Raw genomic sequence first — 20,389 nt, forward strand, 5'->3', positions numbered from 1 at the left:
AACTCTGGGTGGCTTTCCTCCTCTTTCTCTCTTCTTTAGGAGACGTAAACATAGAATTCACTAGATTTCAAAGGCCTCACTTTATTCAAAGTTTTATATTTCATTGAAAAAGGGAAACACTGCTTAGTTGATCAATAGTAGAGCAATCTTTTTGTAGGTCAGTTTCAAAGGCCCCAAAATAATGTTGCAAGTTTCTGAGGGCTGCAAGTTTCTGTTTATCTTCTTGACACAAAGTATATGTCAAGACGATAAACAAAGCAAAATTACAGGAGGAAAGCGTAATACGGCATTTAGTTTCAGATGGAATGTGGGAGTAGGTTGTCATGGCTCAAGTTAGGTTTTAAGATAAATGTTGAGATATAGTTACAGGTTTGTCCAGGACAAGTAAAGAGTTCTCAATCTTCCTTACAAAAAGAAAAGCCCAGACACTAAAGGGCACACTGTTTCTATTCTAAGGTAGAACTCACAAGTTCCTTGGTAGGTTTTTAACAAACTTTAATTTGAGCTATTTAGCTGAACAGTAATTTGGGCTTCTATCCTAGTTAATCATTGTAACAACTATAATACACTGACCTCTAAATCCTTTTGGTGATGTTTCCCCACAAATTAGAATCTGGTCAGATTTAGGCTTAATAGGCTTCAAAAGAAGCAAAATAAAATAAGAAATAACAGTTTGAACAACTTCTTGGATTTTTAATAAGTTTGCAAACTACCTTTTGTGGAATAAATTATCTGGTTTTCAGTTTTGGACAAAGAGAGTCATTTTAATAGGGATGGGCAATCTGCAACTCAGTCTCCTCATCCTCTGAAGAAGTCTCCAGAAGAACTAGCAGCAACGTGAAAGTATTTGTCTTTGTTTCCTGTGGGCTGAAAGTTAAAAAAAAGAGGGCACTTTGACACTTAGAGATTTCCTACTCCCATGACTGATCTTGTTTAAAGCAGGATTAATAATGCTTCTGAAATTTGGCCTTTTTGTCACTTAATTATATTGTACCCAACTTAGGGAGGCATAGAAATGAACTGGTGCAGTAACAAAAAATAATGAGAGGAAAGCGGTTGAGAGCACTGAAATCCGGGAAAACAGTTTTTCGGTTTGACAAGAGATTCTGAAAGGAAGATTTTACCCAATCTTTTTTCCCCCCCCCTCCTAACAGTATCTACAAGAAAGCACGTTTAGGGAAAGAAAAAAGACAGGTGACTTATGTCGTGGCCAAGAAAGGTGCAGGACGGAAGGTTCGACGCCCTGCTGGAGTCAAGGGCCACTTCAAAGTGGTGGACAGACGTCTCAAAAAGGACATGAAAGCACAAAAACACAAGGAGCAGAAACCAAGACGCAAGAAGTAAAAATAAAATTGTCATAATTTTGTGACTAGGGTGGGCTTTTTTGACTCCTTGAATACAACTTTTAACCTCATAATCATAAGCTCACTCACAGTGGTCTAGCCCTTATCCTACAAACTTTTTTTGTGCCATTCAGCCACTATGTAAGTTGCGTAAAGGTGGGGCAAGTGACACATATGTCCCTGAGGACTGTCTTTCTTTCAAGATTTTGTATGTGTGTTTTATTAAACGCACTCTTTTCATGCAAAAAAATGTCTCAGACTGTTTTAAATTTTCTTGCCAAGAAAGAAAAATAGAATTCGCTATAACTGAAGGCCTCTAGAAATGTTTGAAATAATCAAGCAATATGCAGGTTCAAGAGAAGATTGATGGAATAAATGCAGAAAGTCATACTAGGTGTGGAATGAGACATTAACTCTGCCTTAAGTTATTTTTTAATTACTATGACCACTTTTACCTGTGTCTTTGTTTTAAGAGGACATTAAACTTTACTGAACAGATAATTTTTAAAACATATATCTTGCATACTGTAAGACGATCTTCTCACAATCCTCAGTAGCTGATTCCTCAGGAATCAACTACTTTTGATTCTGTGTTTGATTTCCCTCTTGGCTTGGCTCAATGCTTAATATTAAATTGTGGCCATGTGAAAATGAATTTCTGCAATTTCTGTTCCTGAGACTTGACGATGAAAAATGCCCTACATAGATATGGGTGATGATACTGTGGCTAAATAGAGATATTACGTTAAAATGTAAAATTCCTTTTTTTTTTTTTAAGCTAGGAAATTTTACTCATTTCTGCATAGTGTCTCCAACAGTGTCCCACACTTCTATAACTATCTGGTTTGGTAAGCAATTAAATAGGACAGGTATAGATTCCAGCAGATAGTTAGGACCACAGAAAGAAGGCTGGGAAAGTAAATCCAGACCTGTCACATCCTGGACATAACCTGTTTCAACTCCTCTCCTCAGGATACCACTGTAGGGCATTGCATGCCAAAACAATTAGACACATGGACAGGTTTTTCTCTCATGCCATCTCTCTGCTGAACACCTAATCCTCACAGTATTGTCTATGTGCAAGTATATTCAAGTTATATGACTATAGTATTATTATACTTCTCATCTTCCCTGCTACCCCCTCTTATTGGGATTGCTATGATTATTATCCTCTTGTTTTGTATGTACTGAGAGCTTCTGCACCGGAAACAAATACCTTGTGTTTTCAATCATGCTTGGCCAATAAAGAATTATGTTCTGTTCTGTTCCATTCTATTCATTTCCTATTTCTATCCATATAGGTACGATTTTATCACCCATTCTTGACTAGGGGACTGATGGGAATTTTTGTGATGATTTAAGTTTTACTATCAGAAAGCATCAAACTTACTAGACTTCTTTCTTTGTTTGAGTTTTAAAAATACAGTCTGGAGACAGGCAACAAAAAGGATGCAAGACCTGAAGAACAAAACATGAGGGAGTGAAGGAACTGAATATGTACTGCCTAAGCCTAGAGAACAGAAGGGGAAGGGGGAATATGATTGAAACCTTTAAATATATTAAGGATGCAAATAAGGTTCTAGAAGGCAGTATTTTCAATATTAAGCAAAAATCAAGAATATGGGGTCATAATCTTAAATTGACATGGGGAAGTTTTAAAAAAATGTTAGAAAGTACTACACAGATAATAGTGGACGCTTGAAACAAACTTTCAGTGGAGGTAGTAGGTCAGTTGTCAGTAACAGTTTAAACATGCTTGGGGTAAATATATGTCTTAACAAAAATTTAATAAATAATAAAAACAAATCAAATCAAAGGGCAGACTCAGTGGAGACTGGATCATTTACTGCTGTCCATTTTTTGTTTCTATATTACAAATAGCCTTGAAATAGAACTGCAGGATTTTCCTATAATCTCACTAGTTCTCATAATACAACTTTAAAAGATTACACACATCTAAAGAGTACTTTTTGCTTCTTGCATCTCTAGCATAAAATAGCTAAATCTTTTATTTTTATACATGTGGAAACACAGTTTCTATTTGATAAGAAATTTGTTTAAGGGGTGAGGAAAGCTATTCTTCATTGTTGCTAATATGAGTGTCAACAGCTAAAATATAATAAATGTTTGAAAGGTGAATTCAAAAGATTGATATAAAATCAGCACAAGAGACTAAAAGCTTAATAGTTTTAAAGGAGTTTAAAAATCTTCATGAAACAATTCATGACAGCCAGTTTGTTTCCATGTCATTGTGTTCTTTTTTACAAATAAAATACAATAAAAGTACCACAAAATCAACCATTTCAAAGACTGTATCAACATGTAAAAGATAAAAAGAGTCTTTTCCTTTTAATTTTATGTCTCTAAAGTGGACTTCACCTGGAAAGCATAAAGTCTTTATATAGCCTTTCAGACAGGACTTTTATGAGTTAAGAAGTACATACACTCTAAAATAATAATATAAAGGCCCCATCTCTATAAAGCCATTCATTTAGTACAGCAGTGGGCAACCTGAAGCTGCTAAGCCATTCTTTTTTGCCCTCAGTCATTTCTAATTCATTCATCTATAATGGACAAAAATGTTTTCCTGCCATTTTTAGGTGTGGGAAAGTATACAAGAGATCTAAAAGAAATTCAAAACAAATCTTAACAATTTAAAAAATAACCTCCAAATTTTTCCCTTTTCCAAGAGGAAAAAAACACAACTCAATCGACTTTATAATTTATTTATAAATTTATTCATTTAAAAATTACATGCAGTTCCCAGCCAATTGTAGGTTACCCACTCTTATTTTAACAGTTTAAAATGATTTAAAAAGTGCCACTATATGGATAGTGCCTTGCACAGAATGTTCTGAGGAACCCTGTAAACCCAGGGCTCCAGGCTGGATTTTTAAGCACTGTCCATATCACTTATAGGGATATAATCTCTTCACCTAGTCTGGCATTCCACTGAATTTCTTATTAAACTAGCATTCTATACACTTGGTATCCTGACATAAGACAATTGTAATTATCAAGCTCCTATCAGAATAATCAATATTATTTAAAATAATATAAATGAAATTATATCAATTCTCACTTTCCTCCATACTCCACCTACTTTTTTAGAGCATAGCCCTTGAAAGTCAGATTGGCCCTGGACCCAACCTTTAAAGCTTTAAGAGGGAACAGAAGATTGCTGAAGTTGTCCGTCAACAGTATCTGTATAAGAATGTGCAAACCATGCAAATCTGGCAGCATTTCTTGCTTGAAATTGGACCAGCCTAAAGCTGGATGTGATGTGTGTTTGGAGCCCTTAACAGGAAGACCGCAGTGCATTTAATCCCAGTCTGTATAATTACACATCATAAAGTCAGATATGGCAGATTGGATCTACAAGCTTGAATTTGTGTTTGTAAACGTTCATTTAAAAAGTCAATTTTTAAACAGTCTCGATTGGTGAGGTTTTCAAAATGAGAAGCATTTGCTCTGTATCAGTATTGCTTATGAATTAAGGTCATGGTTGTCCCAAAGGTTTTTTTTTCCCAAAAGTAATTGGACTTTCTTGGGGTGTTTTTCTTAAAACATTTCACTTCTCATCCAAAAAGCTGCTTCAGTCCTGACTGAATGGTAGGGAATGGAAGGATTTATATTTTTTGCAGTCATCTGGTCATTAGCACTCTGGAGGTTGGTAGTTAGCTTTCTGAGAGTCATTGAGGCCACTTGGTGTTTATTTGTATCTTCAATCACCTAAATCAGAATGCAAATGAGTATGGAACTTTCTTGGGACTATTGGAAAGGACTTTCAGGCATCTGAAAGACAAAAGGTACTCTTTTGAAGACAGTAAAGTTTACATGCTGGACAGAAGGACCATTGATTTGAAATACAGATCAAAGTGACTATATTAAAACTGAAAAGCCTTCTCTCTACAGAGGGGGAGGGAATACAACACCAACTACCTCCTGTCTACAACATAATCCTTTCAGCAGTCCCAAGAAAATTCCATACCATTTGCACTCTGACTCAGGTGATTCTGAGGATATGGATAAAGTCGCCTCATGATTTTCAGAGAGCTAATGACCGTCCCTCAGAGTACTAACAACTAGATGACTGCAAACAGTATAAATCCTTCCATTCCCCACCATTCAGTCAGAACTGAAGAAGCTTCTTGGATGAGAAGCAAAACATTATTAAGGAAAAAAATAAATTCCAGTTAATTTTTGAAAAAGCACCTATCAGTAAAATGTTTTTTCCTCCACTTAAACCCAGACTTTTCTATTATCTGCAGCATTTTGAAGAGGACTGGAGACAATACATTATGAATACTTTGCTTTGTAATGCTAATATAACACAATTTCTGAATGTAACAGGAAAGTTCACCTTTGCCTGCAGTTCCATATCAGATACAGTTCTTAATTGCCAGCTCTGTCTTGCAATTATTACCAACATAGTTAGTCCAAGACCTGCTTTTTGAGCAGAACCTGATTCATATGTGACATTGGGCAATATCCTGCTATTACAAGGAAGAAAACATCATACTTCATGTTTGTATCTAGGCACTTCCTTTAGATCACAGATAAGAGATCTTCTGATAATAAACATGAGAAGAAACTTAATTGCTAGGTTGGTCTTTTAGAAATGGTTCTTCCCTGCTATGTACTGTCAACGGAGATCACTTCTAGCCTCAGTCCCAGAACAGAGTTTTGGACATAATAGATCCCAGACAGCTTGTATTCCATGTCAGCTTTTCCTTAATATTTCCAAAGGATTGTTTAGTGATTTAGTTTCAAATAAGAAACTAAAGGCTGAAAATGTTTAAAAGGAGAGCCAAACTATCAAAAACTTCATATTAGAGTGGAATGTTTTAGGAACTTCAGACCTCTACCTACCTTCCAAATGTAAACTCTAACCTTTATTTTATAGAAACTGTCCTATAAATATTAGAGCTGCAGCCTACTTACAAGTCTGCTTAAGGCTCCCATCACTCTTCAACCTCAAATACCTGAAAATAATGCATCCTGAATTTATTCAGAATATATTTATATTTCTCTACTTCTACTGTTTGGCCTGCCCAAAGCATTTGAAGTGAAGAATAAAATAGGATCCAGCATAGCAATTTTATAATTCTAAACAGAAACAATACAAGATTAATACAGTAGCAGCCATTTAAAACAAGCTATAAACAACTGGCTGTACTCACAGCATGTGGAGATACAAAAAACATTCCATCTTCGAATCTTCCAACCAAATGACAAGTCTGAACATTGCTAGAATAAGCAATGTTTAAGGAATTAAACATTGTATAAGGAATGGCCCGTGTTACAGTCAGAAGAATCTGCAACATGATAGTATAGATTATAGAATGATACTTTGAGGAGGAGGAGGCAAGAAGTCTGGAAAATCACATCTTGGGAACATACTTTTGCCCATCTGACTGCATTGCCTAATCCAGCTCTGCTGAGTGACTCAGTTCAGGTTTTTCCCATTATAATTTCCTGGATACAAATAATGTATCTCACTCAAACTAGATATGAATGTTTTATTTTGGGAGACCTACAGTACCTCTTTTCCACAACCTTAGCACTTATGCAAATTAATTTACTTTCAGTAATAAAGTCTTATTACTAAATTACTCATTATAACCCAAGTCTTGGATGGCAGGTCGATCAAACAGACCGTATTTAGTGATGTTGGATTTAAGTGGACATAGAGATCTTCCTGCTATTGTAAGCATCCTCTCTAAAATAGATTCCTTGGAAACGATCAAAAAGAGATCATATTTAGTTAGTATTTTTTTATAGCAAGATAACAAGGTGATGCTAGTCTTTTTCCAACTCAGTGTAATTCCTGGCCTTTTTAGGAGATAAATGTTCTTGTTTTATTTTCAGTGTTCCAGTATGACCAGTATTTTTTCTGAGGCTTTAATGATCACGAGTGTCTCATCTTTCTCTGCACGCTGTTCCCAGAAATATGATTAAAAGTGTCTTGCATCAATCTCTGAGTGCTCTCAACCAGTCCAGAAATATCCTGTAAGTCAAGCCCTTCTGTTTCTATCTTGGGCAAAATCCGAATGGTTATATTGCCTATTAAAGATCAAAGAGAAACAGAAAACTGAAAGACAATAATCTTATGTAGAAATTGAGTATTTCCAGAAAGGATTGTGTTCTCAAGAAAGAGATAGGATTGGCATACAAATATCACTATATTCTTGCTGCAGATGATGTTAGAGGCACATGCACATGATTGTTAAATTACAGAATGTTTTCCAAGAAACAGCTTGGAATTATATCACATAGGCATCATATTTGGAAGAGTTTTGAATGGTTATTAACATGGATATTGGGCTGCAGTCTCAAAATATAATTATTTTGAACATAGTATATGCTTAAATTGTATTTTGATGCACTTTGGAATATAAAGAAATGTAGTCTAAATACCGTATTTGCCGGCGTATAAGACGACTTTTTTGCCCTGAAAAAGATGCCTCCAATTGGGGGGGTCGTCTTATATGCCGGGTCGTCTTATACGCCGGCAAATAGTAATTGGGAAGCACTGCGGCTGCCCGCGGCTGAGGCACTTTTTGCGCACCGTGGAAACGAATCCCGTGAAGCCGAAAGAGCAGCCAGCCTTCTCCCAGCTCCCAAGGAAACGAGGCTCGCACCGCCCGAGCTCCGCTGAGGTATCCGGCTGGGGCTGTCAGGAGTTGTTCCGCTGGCGCGGCTCCGTGCGGCTCCAGTCCCGCGTTGCCTCGGGAAGGGAAAGGCAAAGCCGCGGCTCTTCCTTTTGCCTTTCCCTTCCCGAGGCAACGCGGACTGGAGCCGCATGGAGAGCCGCCAGCGGTAACAACTCCTGACAGCCCCAGCCGGATACCTCAGCGGAGCCCAGGCGGTGCGAGCCTCGTTTCCTTGGGAGCTGGGAGAAGGCTGGCTGCTCCTTTCAGCTTCACGGGATTCGCTTCCACGGTAGACAAAAGTGCCTAAAAAAAAAAGTGCAAAAGTGGAAGGCGTGCGGAAGAGGGGGCGAGTATATAACAAACTATATTTTGAGTGGAAATGTTGGGGGTCGTCTTATACGCCGGGTCGTCTTATACGCCGGCCATATACGGTACTTTCCTACAGAGCTTAAAAATTACATAAGGTCTTTTTGAAATAAAAGGCAAGAATTCTCTATCTAGTTTTCTCCCTCCAAGGTTTGTTTTACTGAAGCTTATTTAACCGGGTACATTTGGAAATAGATTTATCAATGTCTACTGTTAATATAGAAAAGGCCTTTTTTATATCAAAACTAAACATAAATAAATGAGGATTAACATGTAGATCTCTGAATGAGACTTCCAGCTCCTAAATGTTCAGCAAGAACATTTAGATCTACTGTATTTTAGTTAGAATCCTGATTATGTTCAAACATGCAAATCTGGTAGGAATAAATATTGTTGCCAGAAATGTTCTACTTATATTTTTATAATTATAACCAGTAATCACCATAAGATTCAAGAATCTTTTTCAAAGGATTGAATAAATATTGTGCTTTGAATTTGGAGTATATGATAAAATGCAGTTATAGGTCTGGGAGAAAAATGGTATTTTAAGAGAATGTAAGTGTCTTTCTTTGCTTTCAGGCGCAATGCATATATTTAAAAGTCAAATAGCATTTTATGTTAAAGGTCCAGGTTTGTATGAAGGAGAAAGAGAAAGAGACAAACAGACAGATTCTAGGATTAAAAATAGGTCAGAGATTTAAGAATTGAACTGGATCCTGGGATATGATAGGTATTGATAGGGGAGCCTAGGTTAGTCATCTTTATTTGTTGCATATTGTAGATAATCCAAATTTCACAAATACTGCCATTGTCACTACTGTCTAAACCAAGGGTCTTCAAATTTGACAGCTTTAAGACCTGTGGACTTTAACTCCCAGAATTTCTGAGCTAACATGACTGGAGGAGGAATTCTGGGAGTTGAAGTCCACAGGTCTTAAAGCTGTAAAGTTTGAAGACCCCGGTCTAAACTATAAGCAGAATTTTCTAAATTTGCACCTAAATATGAAAACTACTATGTCAAAAAGTCATACAAATCTCTATTCTTTGGGGGAAGGAGATTAAAAAAATATATTTCTATAGACAGAACTATTCATCTGCCAAATTTGTATATCACCATAATCAAAATGAGTGAATAGAATTTCTATCTCTTACATTGCTTTCTAAGCAAGACAGAGCAATTGATGGCAACTAAAAAGATAAATCTGGGTATGGTTCTTTGCCATTTAGACTTACCTGGATCAAATCTCTTATCCTTGACACTGTAAAAATCTGTGTAAGAAGATATCACAATAGGGACAATGGGGACCTAAAGGATAAAAGGCAATTGAAAGAAGGTTGGAGAAATACATGAGTTTTTTCCTCCCTTGTGACAGTCTTTTTCAGTCACAATGTTTACAACAACTTTCACTAATCTAACTATCTCTAGATGTATGGACTTCCAGAATTCCCTCATCAATGTGGGCATAGCTGACAGTTTTAGAAGTTGGAGTACATATATCTGGAAAATGTCCAGATAGGTAAAGATTAGGTTTATGCCTTTTCTGAACAGGTTTATAAAGCTTTAGATAGTACTTGTAATTGATTAGAAACAGACATTTTAAGTCAAGTCAATAAATTTCCTTATTTCTCCCTTTTCTGTGGAAATTAATTCTACTTCATGTATTAGGTGAAGTGGGTGCTACTCCATGAAACATATACTCTATGACAGCTTTCTTCAAACCACTGAGGTCCTATTGGTTTAATTTACAAGCTCTGTAACTCCTGGTCAATATGGCAATGTTGAGTGGGAATTATGAAAGACCATATCTGGATGTCGTTAGAATCACAAAACAAGCAAAAGGATTTTTTTTGCCTACATGAACCTGAAAAGAGGTGCTACTTCAATGAAAAGAGATATTACACTTGTGCAAGTTCCAAAGCGTCTTTCCAAATAATGTGCCCAGCCTTAATATATATGCCTCAGCAGTACCTGGATGTCTGTGCCTAGGCTTGAGAGCTAAAGTTCAGGTTAGTAGTTGAAAAGGAGACCACTAAGAAATCCCAGGATTGTAAGATAGGGTTGGAAATTAAAAACAAACAAACGCCTCGAGGGGAGGCAAAGCTACACCACTGTTGTATTGTTCCAAGATAACTGCTAGATGTATCATCAGGAATTAAGCTCTACCTGAAAACATCTTACTTTTGCTTCTGCTCCAATAAGCTTTTTATCCATATGTTAAAATGAAAAGGAAAGAAGGAAAACAAAGTCTACGGTAATTTTATTTTACTCATATATACTCACAATTTCTCAAAAATATTTTACTAATCTCTCATAAATCTGAACTGTAGTATTTCAGCACTTGGCATCTATAATGGGAAATGGGAAAGGCTTTGGGTGGGAGCTTGGGTAAAGAGGCATTTCCGGTGTCAGATAAGAACCCATAGCTGGGTAGTAGGCAAGGAAAGAGGCTCAGAAGAGACCTAGTTTCTTAGACAGTAAAGGAAACTGGTGAATTGACTTTCAGACTTGTAAGATAATCCAGTCAATGTAGCATGACAATAAAGTAGAACTAACTCATGTTTGTAATTTCTAGCTGGTTTACTCTGCAATACTGAGTTAGAATTTCCCTCTTCCCCAGACATCAACTTCATTTTCAGGAACTTTTTACCTGAGCCTTTACAGCCAAGTGAAAGGCACCCCGCTTGAAGGGAAGCATGGTGTCCTCTCGGTTCCTGGTGCCTTCTGGATAAACCCAAATCCTCAGCTGGGTTGGTGAACAGCAGGGGAAAACAAAAAAAACCAGCAATTACAATTTGAAGAGTGCAGCCTGTCTTCTGAAAACATTCCAGCTCTTATTCAGCTATTTTGTTTAAAGAATTGCCCTATAACTCAGAAAAGAAATGGCATGCCCATTGCACAGTCTGGCTCATTTCTCAATCTGCTACTTCCTATGCTAACTGCCCCAGGTTGGGAAATGGTGAAGGGAAAGCATGCAAACTGGGCTCAAGTCCCAAGGAAGAACCATCAAATGACTAGGTCCCAATAAAAAAAGAATAATATTAGGGATATTTTAAGATAGACAAGTAGAGGCTCTCTGCAGCCTTCCTGTTGAATTAATAAAAGTCAGAAAATCTGGGAAAAGTCTTCTATATTACTCATCTTTACTGGTTCTCAAAAATAGCTGGATTTTCCCCCTTAACTCATCCTCTCACTCCATGAATAAACAACATGCTACCTATGAATAAATCACTCCCGATTGGTATCAACAGTCTCCTCACCCACCTCATTTCTTAAACATTCTTTCAAAATAAGGAAGATAGAAACATATTTTGCAAAGGACTTGCAAGGATATTAGAAATCATCAGGTGGGAGAGGGAAGGACCTCTTTCATCTTTTGATAAAGTTAAACAAGTGTTTAGTGAGGGACCATGGCTAGAGTGGCAGCCATTTTGAGAACAGAGCAGTTTTCCAGAGGAGACATTTTGTGATGCCCAACCTCAATCACTCATCTTTAAATTCTAAATGAATAGCAGGTCTAAGGTTCTTATTCTAATTTTTCCCCCTCATAGTAGTAGATCTGATTCCTGAAAGGCACAGTCCAAGAGTAGTATGCTTAGATTGTCATTGCCTTCCTGTGTTTGGTAAAGGTTGCATCAGTTAAAGGCCTGGGGATATTAGGAGGGGAGGTAGAAAATCTCTTCCTGATTTCAGGACACCCTGCTTTGAATGCCTCCATATTAGCAATCCCCAGCTTTGCCCATTTGCTCCTCTGAAATGAACTTTCCCACACACCCAATCCCATTCTCTATAACACACTAAATACCACCATCTGTCTTTTACTTAGACAGAGAGAACCAAAATTGAGATAATAGTGGCAGAACTGTGTCCTTCAAGGCAGTTGAGCTTCTGGTAACTACATGGACATATTTGTGTTATTTATTTGGCATCAAATATGAACATGTTTTGCTAGTGCTATGTTCTGGGGTAATTTTCTAATTTCTCAGTCTAGTCAACTTTAGGATTTTCTAGCAGTCCACCATCCAAGACCTGCCTGGCTGTAATCCTGCTTTGACATTCAGTCAGGTTGGCAAGAGGTTGCAATAAAATGAATCATTATTCAGATATAATGAGATATACTGGTTTCTTCCATTTGTGGCCATTGAGGTATAATATATTCAGTGGCTAATGTTTAAGACATGATATAGAATAGAATAACAGAGTTGGAAGGGATATGGGAGGTCTTCTAGTCCAACTCCCTGCTCAGGCATTTCAGAGAAATGGCTGTCCAATCTCTTCTTAAAAACTTACTGTGTTGGAGAATTCACAATTTCTGGAGGCAAGTTGCTCCACTGGTTAATTGTTCTAAATGTTCAGAAATTTCTTCTTAATTCTAGGTTGCTTCTCTCCATGATTAGTTTCCATCCATTGCTTCTTGTCCTGCCCTCAGGTGCTTTGGAGACTAGCTTGACTCCCTTTTCTTTGTGGCAGCCCTTGAGATATCAGAACACTGCTATCATGTCATCCCTAGTTCTTTTTATTAAACTAGACATACTCAATTCCAGCAACCGTTCTTTATATGTTTTAGCCTTCAGTTCCCTAATCATCTTGTTGCTCTTCTCTGCACTCTTTCTAGAGCCTCAACATCTTTTTTACAACCTGGTGACCAAAACTGGATGCAGTATTCCAAGTATAGCCTCACCAAGGCATTATAAAGTGGTATTAACACTTCACATGATCTTGATTCTATCCCTTTGTTAATGCAGTCTAGAACTATGTTGGCTTTTTGGCGGCTGCAGCACGCTGCTGGCTCATATTTAAATGATTGTCTACTAGGCTTCCAAGATCTCTCTAACGGTTACTACTATTGAGTGAGGTACCACCTATCCTGTACCTGTGCATTTGATTTTTCTTGCCTAAATATAGAACCTTACGTTTATCACCATTGAATTTCATATAAAAGAAGTGTGGTGAAGAAGCTAATTTTTTTATAGTAAGATGGTAACATAAATTAGCTTCCTTTACATTCTCACCATTAATAGTATTGGAACTAAGTTGAGAATAATAGTGAAGGGAAAAAATAGAGGAGGCAATCATCTCCAAAAGCATCCGTATATCACTTTGTCCCTTCCAGTTAAGTGAGCAAGGTAGGTTCAAAGAGCTAATGGTCCTTTAACAAAGACATACACACAGTACATAGGAGCATTCCTGATTTCAGGGTTCCTTCCTCTGCAGACAAAAGAGGTTTAAGGTAATTTGATCTCTTAAAAGCATTTGTTTTAGTACATATAGAATGCAGATTTTAAAGCAATCTTTCCCAAGCAGGTGTCACCCAGGAGTGATGGACTTCAAATACCATAAACCTCAATTAGCAAGATTTTCATGATAAAGGATTAAAGTCCAACATCCAGCCATTGAAGGTGAGTGGGGAAAACACTTGGAGAAAAGGAAGTTGCCATATACCAGGTCAGATTTTCAGTCCATTTAGCCAAGTCCAATCTTCTCTGGCTGGTAATGACTCTTCAAGATTTCAGTCAGAAACTGACTTCTCACTTACTCCTTCTAATTGTAAATACTACAGTAGAACGTGGGATCTTCTATAAACAATGTATATAGTTTTCACCTTGAAGACTAGTCTATACCAACAACTGCAGCAGTTTTCCAACAATACTTGGAACTCCCCCATTTTCATGCTTCTGCCAGAATAAAACCATATTCACAAATTTCTCTCTCAGTGCTTACCGTCTCATATTGCATCCTCTCTGCAAGGTGTTCTAAGGTGGCCCTTGCTTGGTGCTTCTTCTTGCGATCAATGAAAACTAAGCTGCATAACCAACCAGAAAGGCCCAGAGGCCCCCAGTATAACAGCTCTTTTTTGGTAATTGGTACACAGCGTTCTGGCAGGATCTCTGCCATTGCTAGAGAAAGAAAAGAAAGAAAAAGAGAGGGAGAAAAGAAGGAAGAGAAAGAAAGAATGAAAGAGAGAGAGAGAAAAGAAAGAGAGAAAGAAAGAAAAAGAAAAGAGGAAAAGGAAGGGAGGGAGGGAGAAAGAAAGACAAACAAACAAACAGACAAACAACAAACAAACAAAGAAATTAGAATGTCATGGCTCAAATAATCTGAACAACCAAATGTATTATTTGCTAACATAGCTCCTAAATCAACCTTCTAGGTAATTTTGTGGTTGGGAAGAGAGGAAGACAAAATCATTTAGTCTGGGTTTACAAACTGTAGTAAGCAATAATGTGATTTGTTTTATTTGTATGAACTCAGTCATTGTAGCTTATGAAATACATATTAAACAAACAAATAAATTGGTAAATGATTCAAAACTACTGAAAACCTGGATGACTTTTGCGATAGACAGTGGCTTGGGGAGATTGTCTTGTGAATTTAACCTTGTTTGTAATGTTTGTAAAAATACAACTCTTTTTTTCTCATTCAGGTGTTTGTTTTATCTCTGTCTATTTCCTTTCCTCTATTTCCTTCCTGCTTTACTTCCCACCCCTCAGAGTTCCCATAGGTCTTGGGCCTGCTTTTCCACCCATTGGGATCCTGCAGTCTTTTCCCTATTCCTATAGGAGAGAACAGTCACAAGAAACTGTTGTGTCAAAATGGCAGCCACTTCCAGGATGCAGCTATGTAATTTAGGGATGGAATGGTCTTCTCTGTTTCCTTAATATAGACTCTGAAGCTTACTGCAGTGCTGTACAGAGTGCATTAGAGAAGCAAAATTGACTTTTGTCCCTGGGTTGGGTGGTTGCATTCCAGAAGCAGCAACCATTTTCAGATCAGTCACAATTTCTTCTGGCCGCTCAAAAAAATAGCGACCACTTCTGGGATGTGGCCACACAGCACAGACAAAATGGGATAAAGTGACCTGCCCTTCTTCTCTAACATTAAATCCAGAGCCTCTGTTCTTCTTATTTTTGAAAAGTAAGTGTACAGTGGGGGAGGGGAGAAGGATGTGAGGACTTGCAGGGTGAAAAGTGGGTCTAAGGCTCATGGGGACCAGTGAGATAAAAAAAGTAGACTCAAAGTCTGTGGGACTCAGTGGGGTAGGATGGAGGGGTTGAGATAGATAGGGGCCTGCTGCAGCATCCCTGTTGACAGTTGTAAAAACGAATTATTGTAGGGGTACTCCAGCTTTCATTACTTCAAAATGGGTTGTAAGTAGCTTTTGGAGGGGTCTGTCATAACTCTGAAAGGTTACTAAGCAAACAGATACAGGACTACCTGTAACGGTGTGTTTTTAAATGCAACATAATAGTTGCTCTATGCAAATGGGAGTCAATATTAAGTGGCTACCTTATTTTACAGATAATCAGTTTTAATCAGTAATTTTTCAGTATGTTTTTTTTTCATGGCCTTGCCTTGAACAGTGGGTTGCTACCACTGGGTAGATACAACATATAATGTGATATATGCATACATTGATGAGGATAGCTGGGTAAGGGAATACTTCTAGAAATTGCATCAGCTGAAGTTGCTAACTTTAAGCTCATTAGGCCAGGGACATTACATGTGGTCTTTGCCTTCTTTGCCCTTTATTTTCTGTCTACTTTGAAGGTGATCTTAAATTAAAAGTTATCTTCCTATTTATATAGTATTGCATTTATCACCAGCAACTGAAGTGAGCATTATACAATGCTGAAAAAAACCACAGATGCATCAAGGTATGCATTTATATATATAGAAATTGCTTGTTATTTTGTTTAGAGATCAATAGAATTCCAGTAGAAAGTTCATACATAATGGTAATTATTTACAAACTTTCGATTGTTAAATTTCTAATACCATCCAGACACAAGCATTTTTTACCTTAAATTATAACTGTATAATTTGCCAAGTATATATTTATAAAAAGAAAAAAGATCAAGCAGGTAGATCTTTTGTCAATAATTTCCAACTTTAAGTTTGCAACTTTATCTGGATGCATCAAAATATTGCAAAACTCAGATTTAGGAATGTTTACTTTAGTGGGAGAAACATTTCTTTAAAACTGGAAGCTTCTATCTACTTAGATTCATCCTGTGCTTTTATCTTGCCTTCTATCCATGAAGAAAGGAGATCGAGAGGAGAGTATAAATAAGTGTCATTAATAACATTCAAATCATTTGGAATCTAATTCAAAACATTCATACAACATTCTAGATATGATAGCCTAGCCACGTACCAAGAAGATCAAAATTTGTCTGATGGTTGCAAACAATCACATATGATTGCTTGATATTGAAATTCTCAATACCCTGCACAGTGTATGTGATGTTGTAGATATATTTGAGTGGACGAATGCAGAAGCAAAGAAACCTGTAAAAGCAGAACACAAAAATATAATTTAGGGGAAAGTTCTCCAAAGTAGTCAATATTGACCCACTCCCAAAGAATCAAAGGGACTATTCATTATTGCTGTTATTACCATTATCATTATTCATAATTAAAGTAATATTACATTATTTTCATAAAAAAATGTTTGAGGGTTGATCAAGTAAAGAATTTGGGGACATGTTGTTTAGAGAACAAAGAACCTACTGCAACTCTTTGTTTCCTTTTCCATCTTGTATCCACTGCAGCTCACTTTATCAGATGCATAATATAGTGAAATGGTACATGGGAATGATCTTGCCAGGGTTGGAAGAGATGTTTCCCAAAGAAGAGGGGAAAACTCATAGCTGTTTAATGACCAGAGGAAAAAACTCAGAAAAGATCCTCTTCGACTTGCGAAGTTGAAAAAAGAGATGGTAGATTTGTACTTTCAGATTTGCAAGATTCTGGTAGTGTGTGTGTGTGTGTGTGTGTGTGTGTGTGTGTATGGATCTTTGGTTATTCGGGTTTTCTCCCGCGTAAGATTGGAAGTATCTAGGCAACATTTCGATGAAGTCTCATTCATCATCTTCAGGTGTGTTCTGTTCAGGTGGGGGCTTGGTTGTGCTCAGGTTAGTCTTAGTTGCTGGGGGATTTGAGCTGGTGAGCTGTGATCCTGTTGTTTGGCTTCGCGTTCGTGGTCGTGCCGCATCTTCATGGTGGGTGTCAGTTCGCTTCATGTATGGCTCGGAGGGGTTTGAAGCGGGTAGTGATGCAGCTGCAGTGCGGCTTCTGGTCCGTGGTCGTGTCTCATCTGTGTGGGTGTGAGTCTGCTTTCTACGTGGAAGTGTGGTGGTAGCATCTTGTGTGGCCCTCGTGGGTGTGGGTCTGGTGTCATGGGGTTTCTTTTTGGATTAGGTGGGTAATCTTCTTTCTTTGGAATCCAAAAAGAAACCCCAACCAAAATCCAAGACAGAGAACAAGAAAACGGCAAAGCCCTCCTCCCATATATAAAAGGCACTACAGACAAAATCAGCAAGATCCTCCAAAAACACAACATTAAAACAACATTCTGCACAAACAGAAAAATATCCACCATCCTAAGAAACCCTAAAGACAAAATCGAGTTAGAAAACCAAGGAGTATACGAAATCCCTTGCACCGCCTGCCCCACCACATACTTCGGACAAACTAACAGAAGAATAAGTGCATACATTGAAGAACATAAGAACTCAATCAAAAAAGAAGAACCACCTCAAAGCCACAAGACATGAGATTGACTTTAAAAATACCAAAACTATCGCCAAAACCGAACACTTCAACAACAGAATAATCAGAGAAGCCATAGAGATAGAAAAACGCCCACACATCATGAATAAACGAGAAGACACCTCCTGCCTACCAGCCATTTGGAAACCCGCCCTCACGAACAGACAAGTACCTAACATGAAGAATGACACCAGACCCACACCCACAAGGGCCACCCACCACCACACTTCCACATAGAAAGCAGACTCACACCCACACAGAAGATGAGACACGACCACGGACCAGAAGCCGCACTGCAGCTGCATCACTACCCGCTTCAAACCCCTCCGAGCCATACATGAAGCGAACTGACACCCACCATGAAGATGCGGCACGACCACGAACGCGAAGCCAAACAACAGGATCACAGCTCACCAGCTCAAATCCCCCAGCAACTAACCTGAGCACAACCAAGCCCCCACCTGAACAGACACACCTCCAGCCAATCAGAACACGGCCAACCCCCAACCAATCAGAACACAGCCAAACCCCCAACCAATGAGAACACACCCCCACCCAATCAGAACACAGCCAAGCCCCCACCCAATCAAGTCACACCCCCACTAGCAGTTAAAAGGAAGAAGCAGCTGCAAGCTCACATTACTCTGAGAAGCACAGAGCAGAAGACACAAGCCTGAAGATGATGAATGAGACTTCATTCGAAACGTTGCCTAGATACTTCCAATCTTATGCGGGAGAAAACCCGAATAACCAAAGATCCACATACAAATACCCGCGAGAACCTCAGAAAACAAATATATATATATATATATTCTCAGAGAAGCACAGAGCTGAAGACAGAAGCCTGAAGATGATGAATGAGACTTCATCGAAACGTTGCCTAGATACTTCCAATCTTACGCGGGAGAAACCCGAATAACCAAAGATCCATATATATATATATATATATATATATATATATATATATATATATATATATATATATATATATATATATATATATATATATATATATATATATATATATATGGTGTTGACTTAGTTGGGTATTTTCCCACAATGACGTGGGAAAATGCCGAACCAAGCCAACACCATACATGTAAATACCATGAAAACTTAAGAAAAACACACACACACACACACACACATATATATATATATATATATATATATATATATGTGTGTGTGTGTGTGTGTGTGTGTGTGTGTGTCTGTGTCTGTGTGTCTGTGTGTCTGTGTCTGTGTGTTCAGGTCTTTTCCCGTGTAAGATTAAGAGTATCTTGGCGACGTTTCGGCGAGGTCCCACTTGCCATACTCAGGCTGGTGCTTTTGGCTTCGTGCCAGTGCAAGCAGTGTGTGATCGGAGCTGCCATCTCTCTATAAATACTGGGGGGGGGGAGCTGGTGTGCTGGTCTGGTTGGCTGTGCTGCTGCCTCTTGATTGGTTGATGGAGTTGATGTTGGTGTAATGGGCTATGTGATAGCCTTGTGAGTTTTGTTGTGGAGATATCCTGGATCTTGTGCTTTCATCTCCTGGGTCGTTTGTGTTTTGATCTCTTTTCCATTAGCCTCCTGTGTTGTAACGGCTTGGGTAATGGGTTGTGTGGTGGCCTTGTGAGTTTTATTGCTGTGGTATCCTTGGTCTTGTGCTGTGATTTCCTGGATCGTTTGCTGTGTTGCAACTTCTTGAGTTCTTGTGGTATAATTTCCTGAGTTTTCTGATGTGATATCATGAGCAGGTGGCTGTGATGTAGCATTCTGGGTTTTGGTCTGGCTTCAAGTTTGAGGTCTGGGTCTGTGTTCTTGGCGTGTGTCAGCTTGTTTGGTTTTGGGGTCGGGGGTGTGACAGTTGGTGAAGCAGCCGTGGTCTGGTTTCTGGATGGTGGTTGTCCTTCGTTTATAGGATGGGTTTGGGCCTGGGTCTGATGAGGGGATTGGCAGTGGTGTCCCGTGTTGTTTTGGGTCTGGTGTTGGTTTTCGTGGCTGGGACTCGTTTGTTGCCAGACGAACACAATACAGAAGCCTGATGATGGCAGATGAGATTCTGCTGAAATGTTGCTACAACTTTAAAAGCACAACTATAATGATGTGGGAAAATACCCGGAATACCATATACTTCACATATGCCTTGGCTTTCCAGGTCAATTTTATCTTTGGGGTTTCTTAGGATGGCTGATTTTGTCTGTAGTACCTCTTATGTAGGGCAGGACAGCTGTTCCTGCCCTACATAAGAGGTATTACAGACAAAATCAGTAAGATACTACACAGACATCACATCAAGACTGCCTTCAAAACAGACTGAAAAATAGCAGCCATCCCAAGAAACCCCAAAGATAAAATTGACCTGGAAAACCAAGGCATATATGAAGTCCCCTGTGCATCATGCCCTGCCACATTGGACAGACCAATAGAAGAATAAGTACCCGCCTGGATGAACACAAAAATGCAGTAAAAAAGCTGGAACACACTTCCTCA

The 20,389-nt window shown here is 38.4% G+C and overlaps 2 protein-coding genes across 2 annotated transcripts in view; one reads left to right on the forward strand and one right to left on the reverse strand.

Moving 5' to 3' along the window:
- FTSJ3 (FtsJ RNA 2'-O-methyltransferase 3) overlaps positions 1-2,608 on the forward strand; it is a 32,915-nt gene extending 30,307 nt beyond the window's left edge. Inside the window, exon 21 of the mRNA XM_026669859.2 lies at positions 1,155-2,608. Coding sequence (XP_026525644.1) covers positions 1,155-1,344 — 190 coding nt within the window. The 3' untranslated portion in view covers positions 1,345-2,608. The remainder of the gene's footprint in view (positions 1-1,154) is intronic.
- Positions 2,609-4,113: 1,505 nt separating this feature from the next.
- Positions 4,114-20,389, reverse strand: part of PRR29 (proline rich 29) — a 68,691-nt gene continuing 52,415 nt past the window's right edge. Inside the window, exons 5-9 of the mRNA XM_087945510.1 lie at positions 16,519-16,652; positions 14,085-14,260; positions 11,014-11,109; positions 9,599-9,671; positions 4,114-7,409 (exon numbers count right to left, since the gene is read on the reverse strand). Coding sequence (XP_087801636.1) covers positions 7,255-7,409; positions 9,599-9,671; positions 11,014-11,109; positions 14,085-14,260; positions 16,519-16,652 — 634 coding nt within the window. The 3' untranslated portion in view covers positions 4,114-7,254. The remainder of the gene's footprint in view (positions 7,410-9,598; positions 9,672-11,013; positions 11,110-14,084; positions 14,261-16,518; positions 16,653-20,389) is intronic.

The sequence above is a fragment of the Notechis scutatus genome, chromosome Z (genome assembly GCF_049901735.1).
Source record: "Notechis scutatus isolate UNSWTSFEM ecotype Mainland chromosome Z, rNotScu1.2, whole genome shotgun sequence".
Classification (NCBI taxonomy): domain Eukaryota; kingdom Metazoa; phylum Chordata; class Lepidosauria; order Squamata; family Elapidae; genus Notechis; species Notechis scutatus.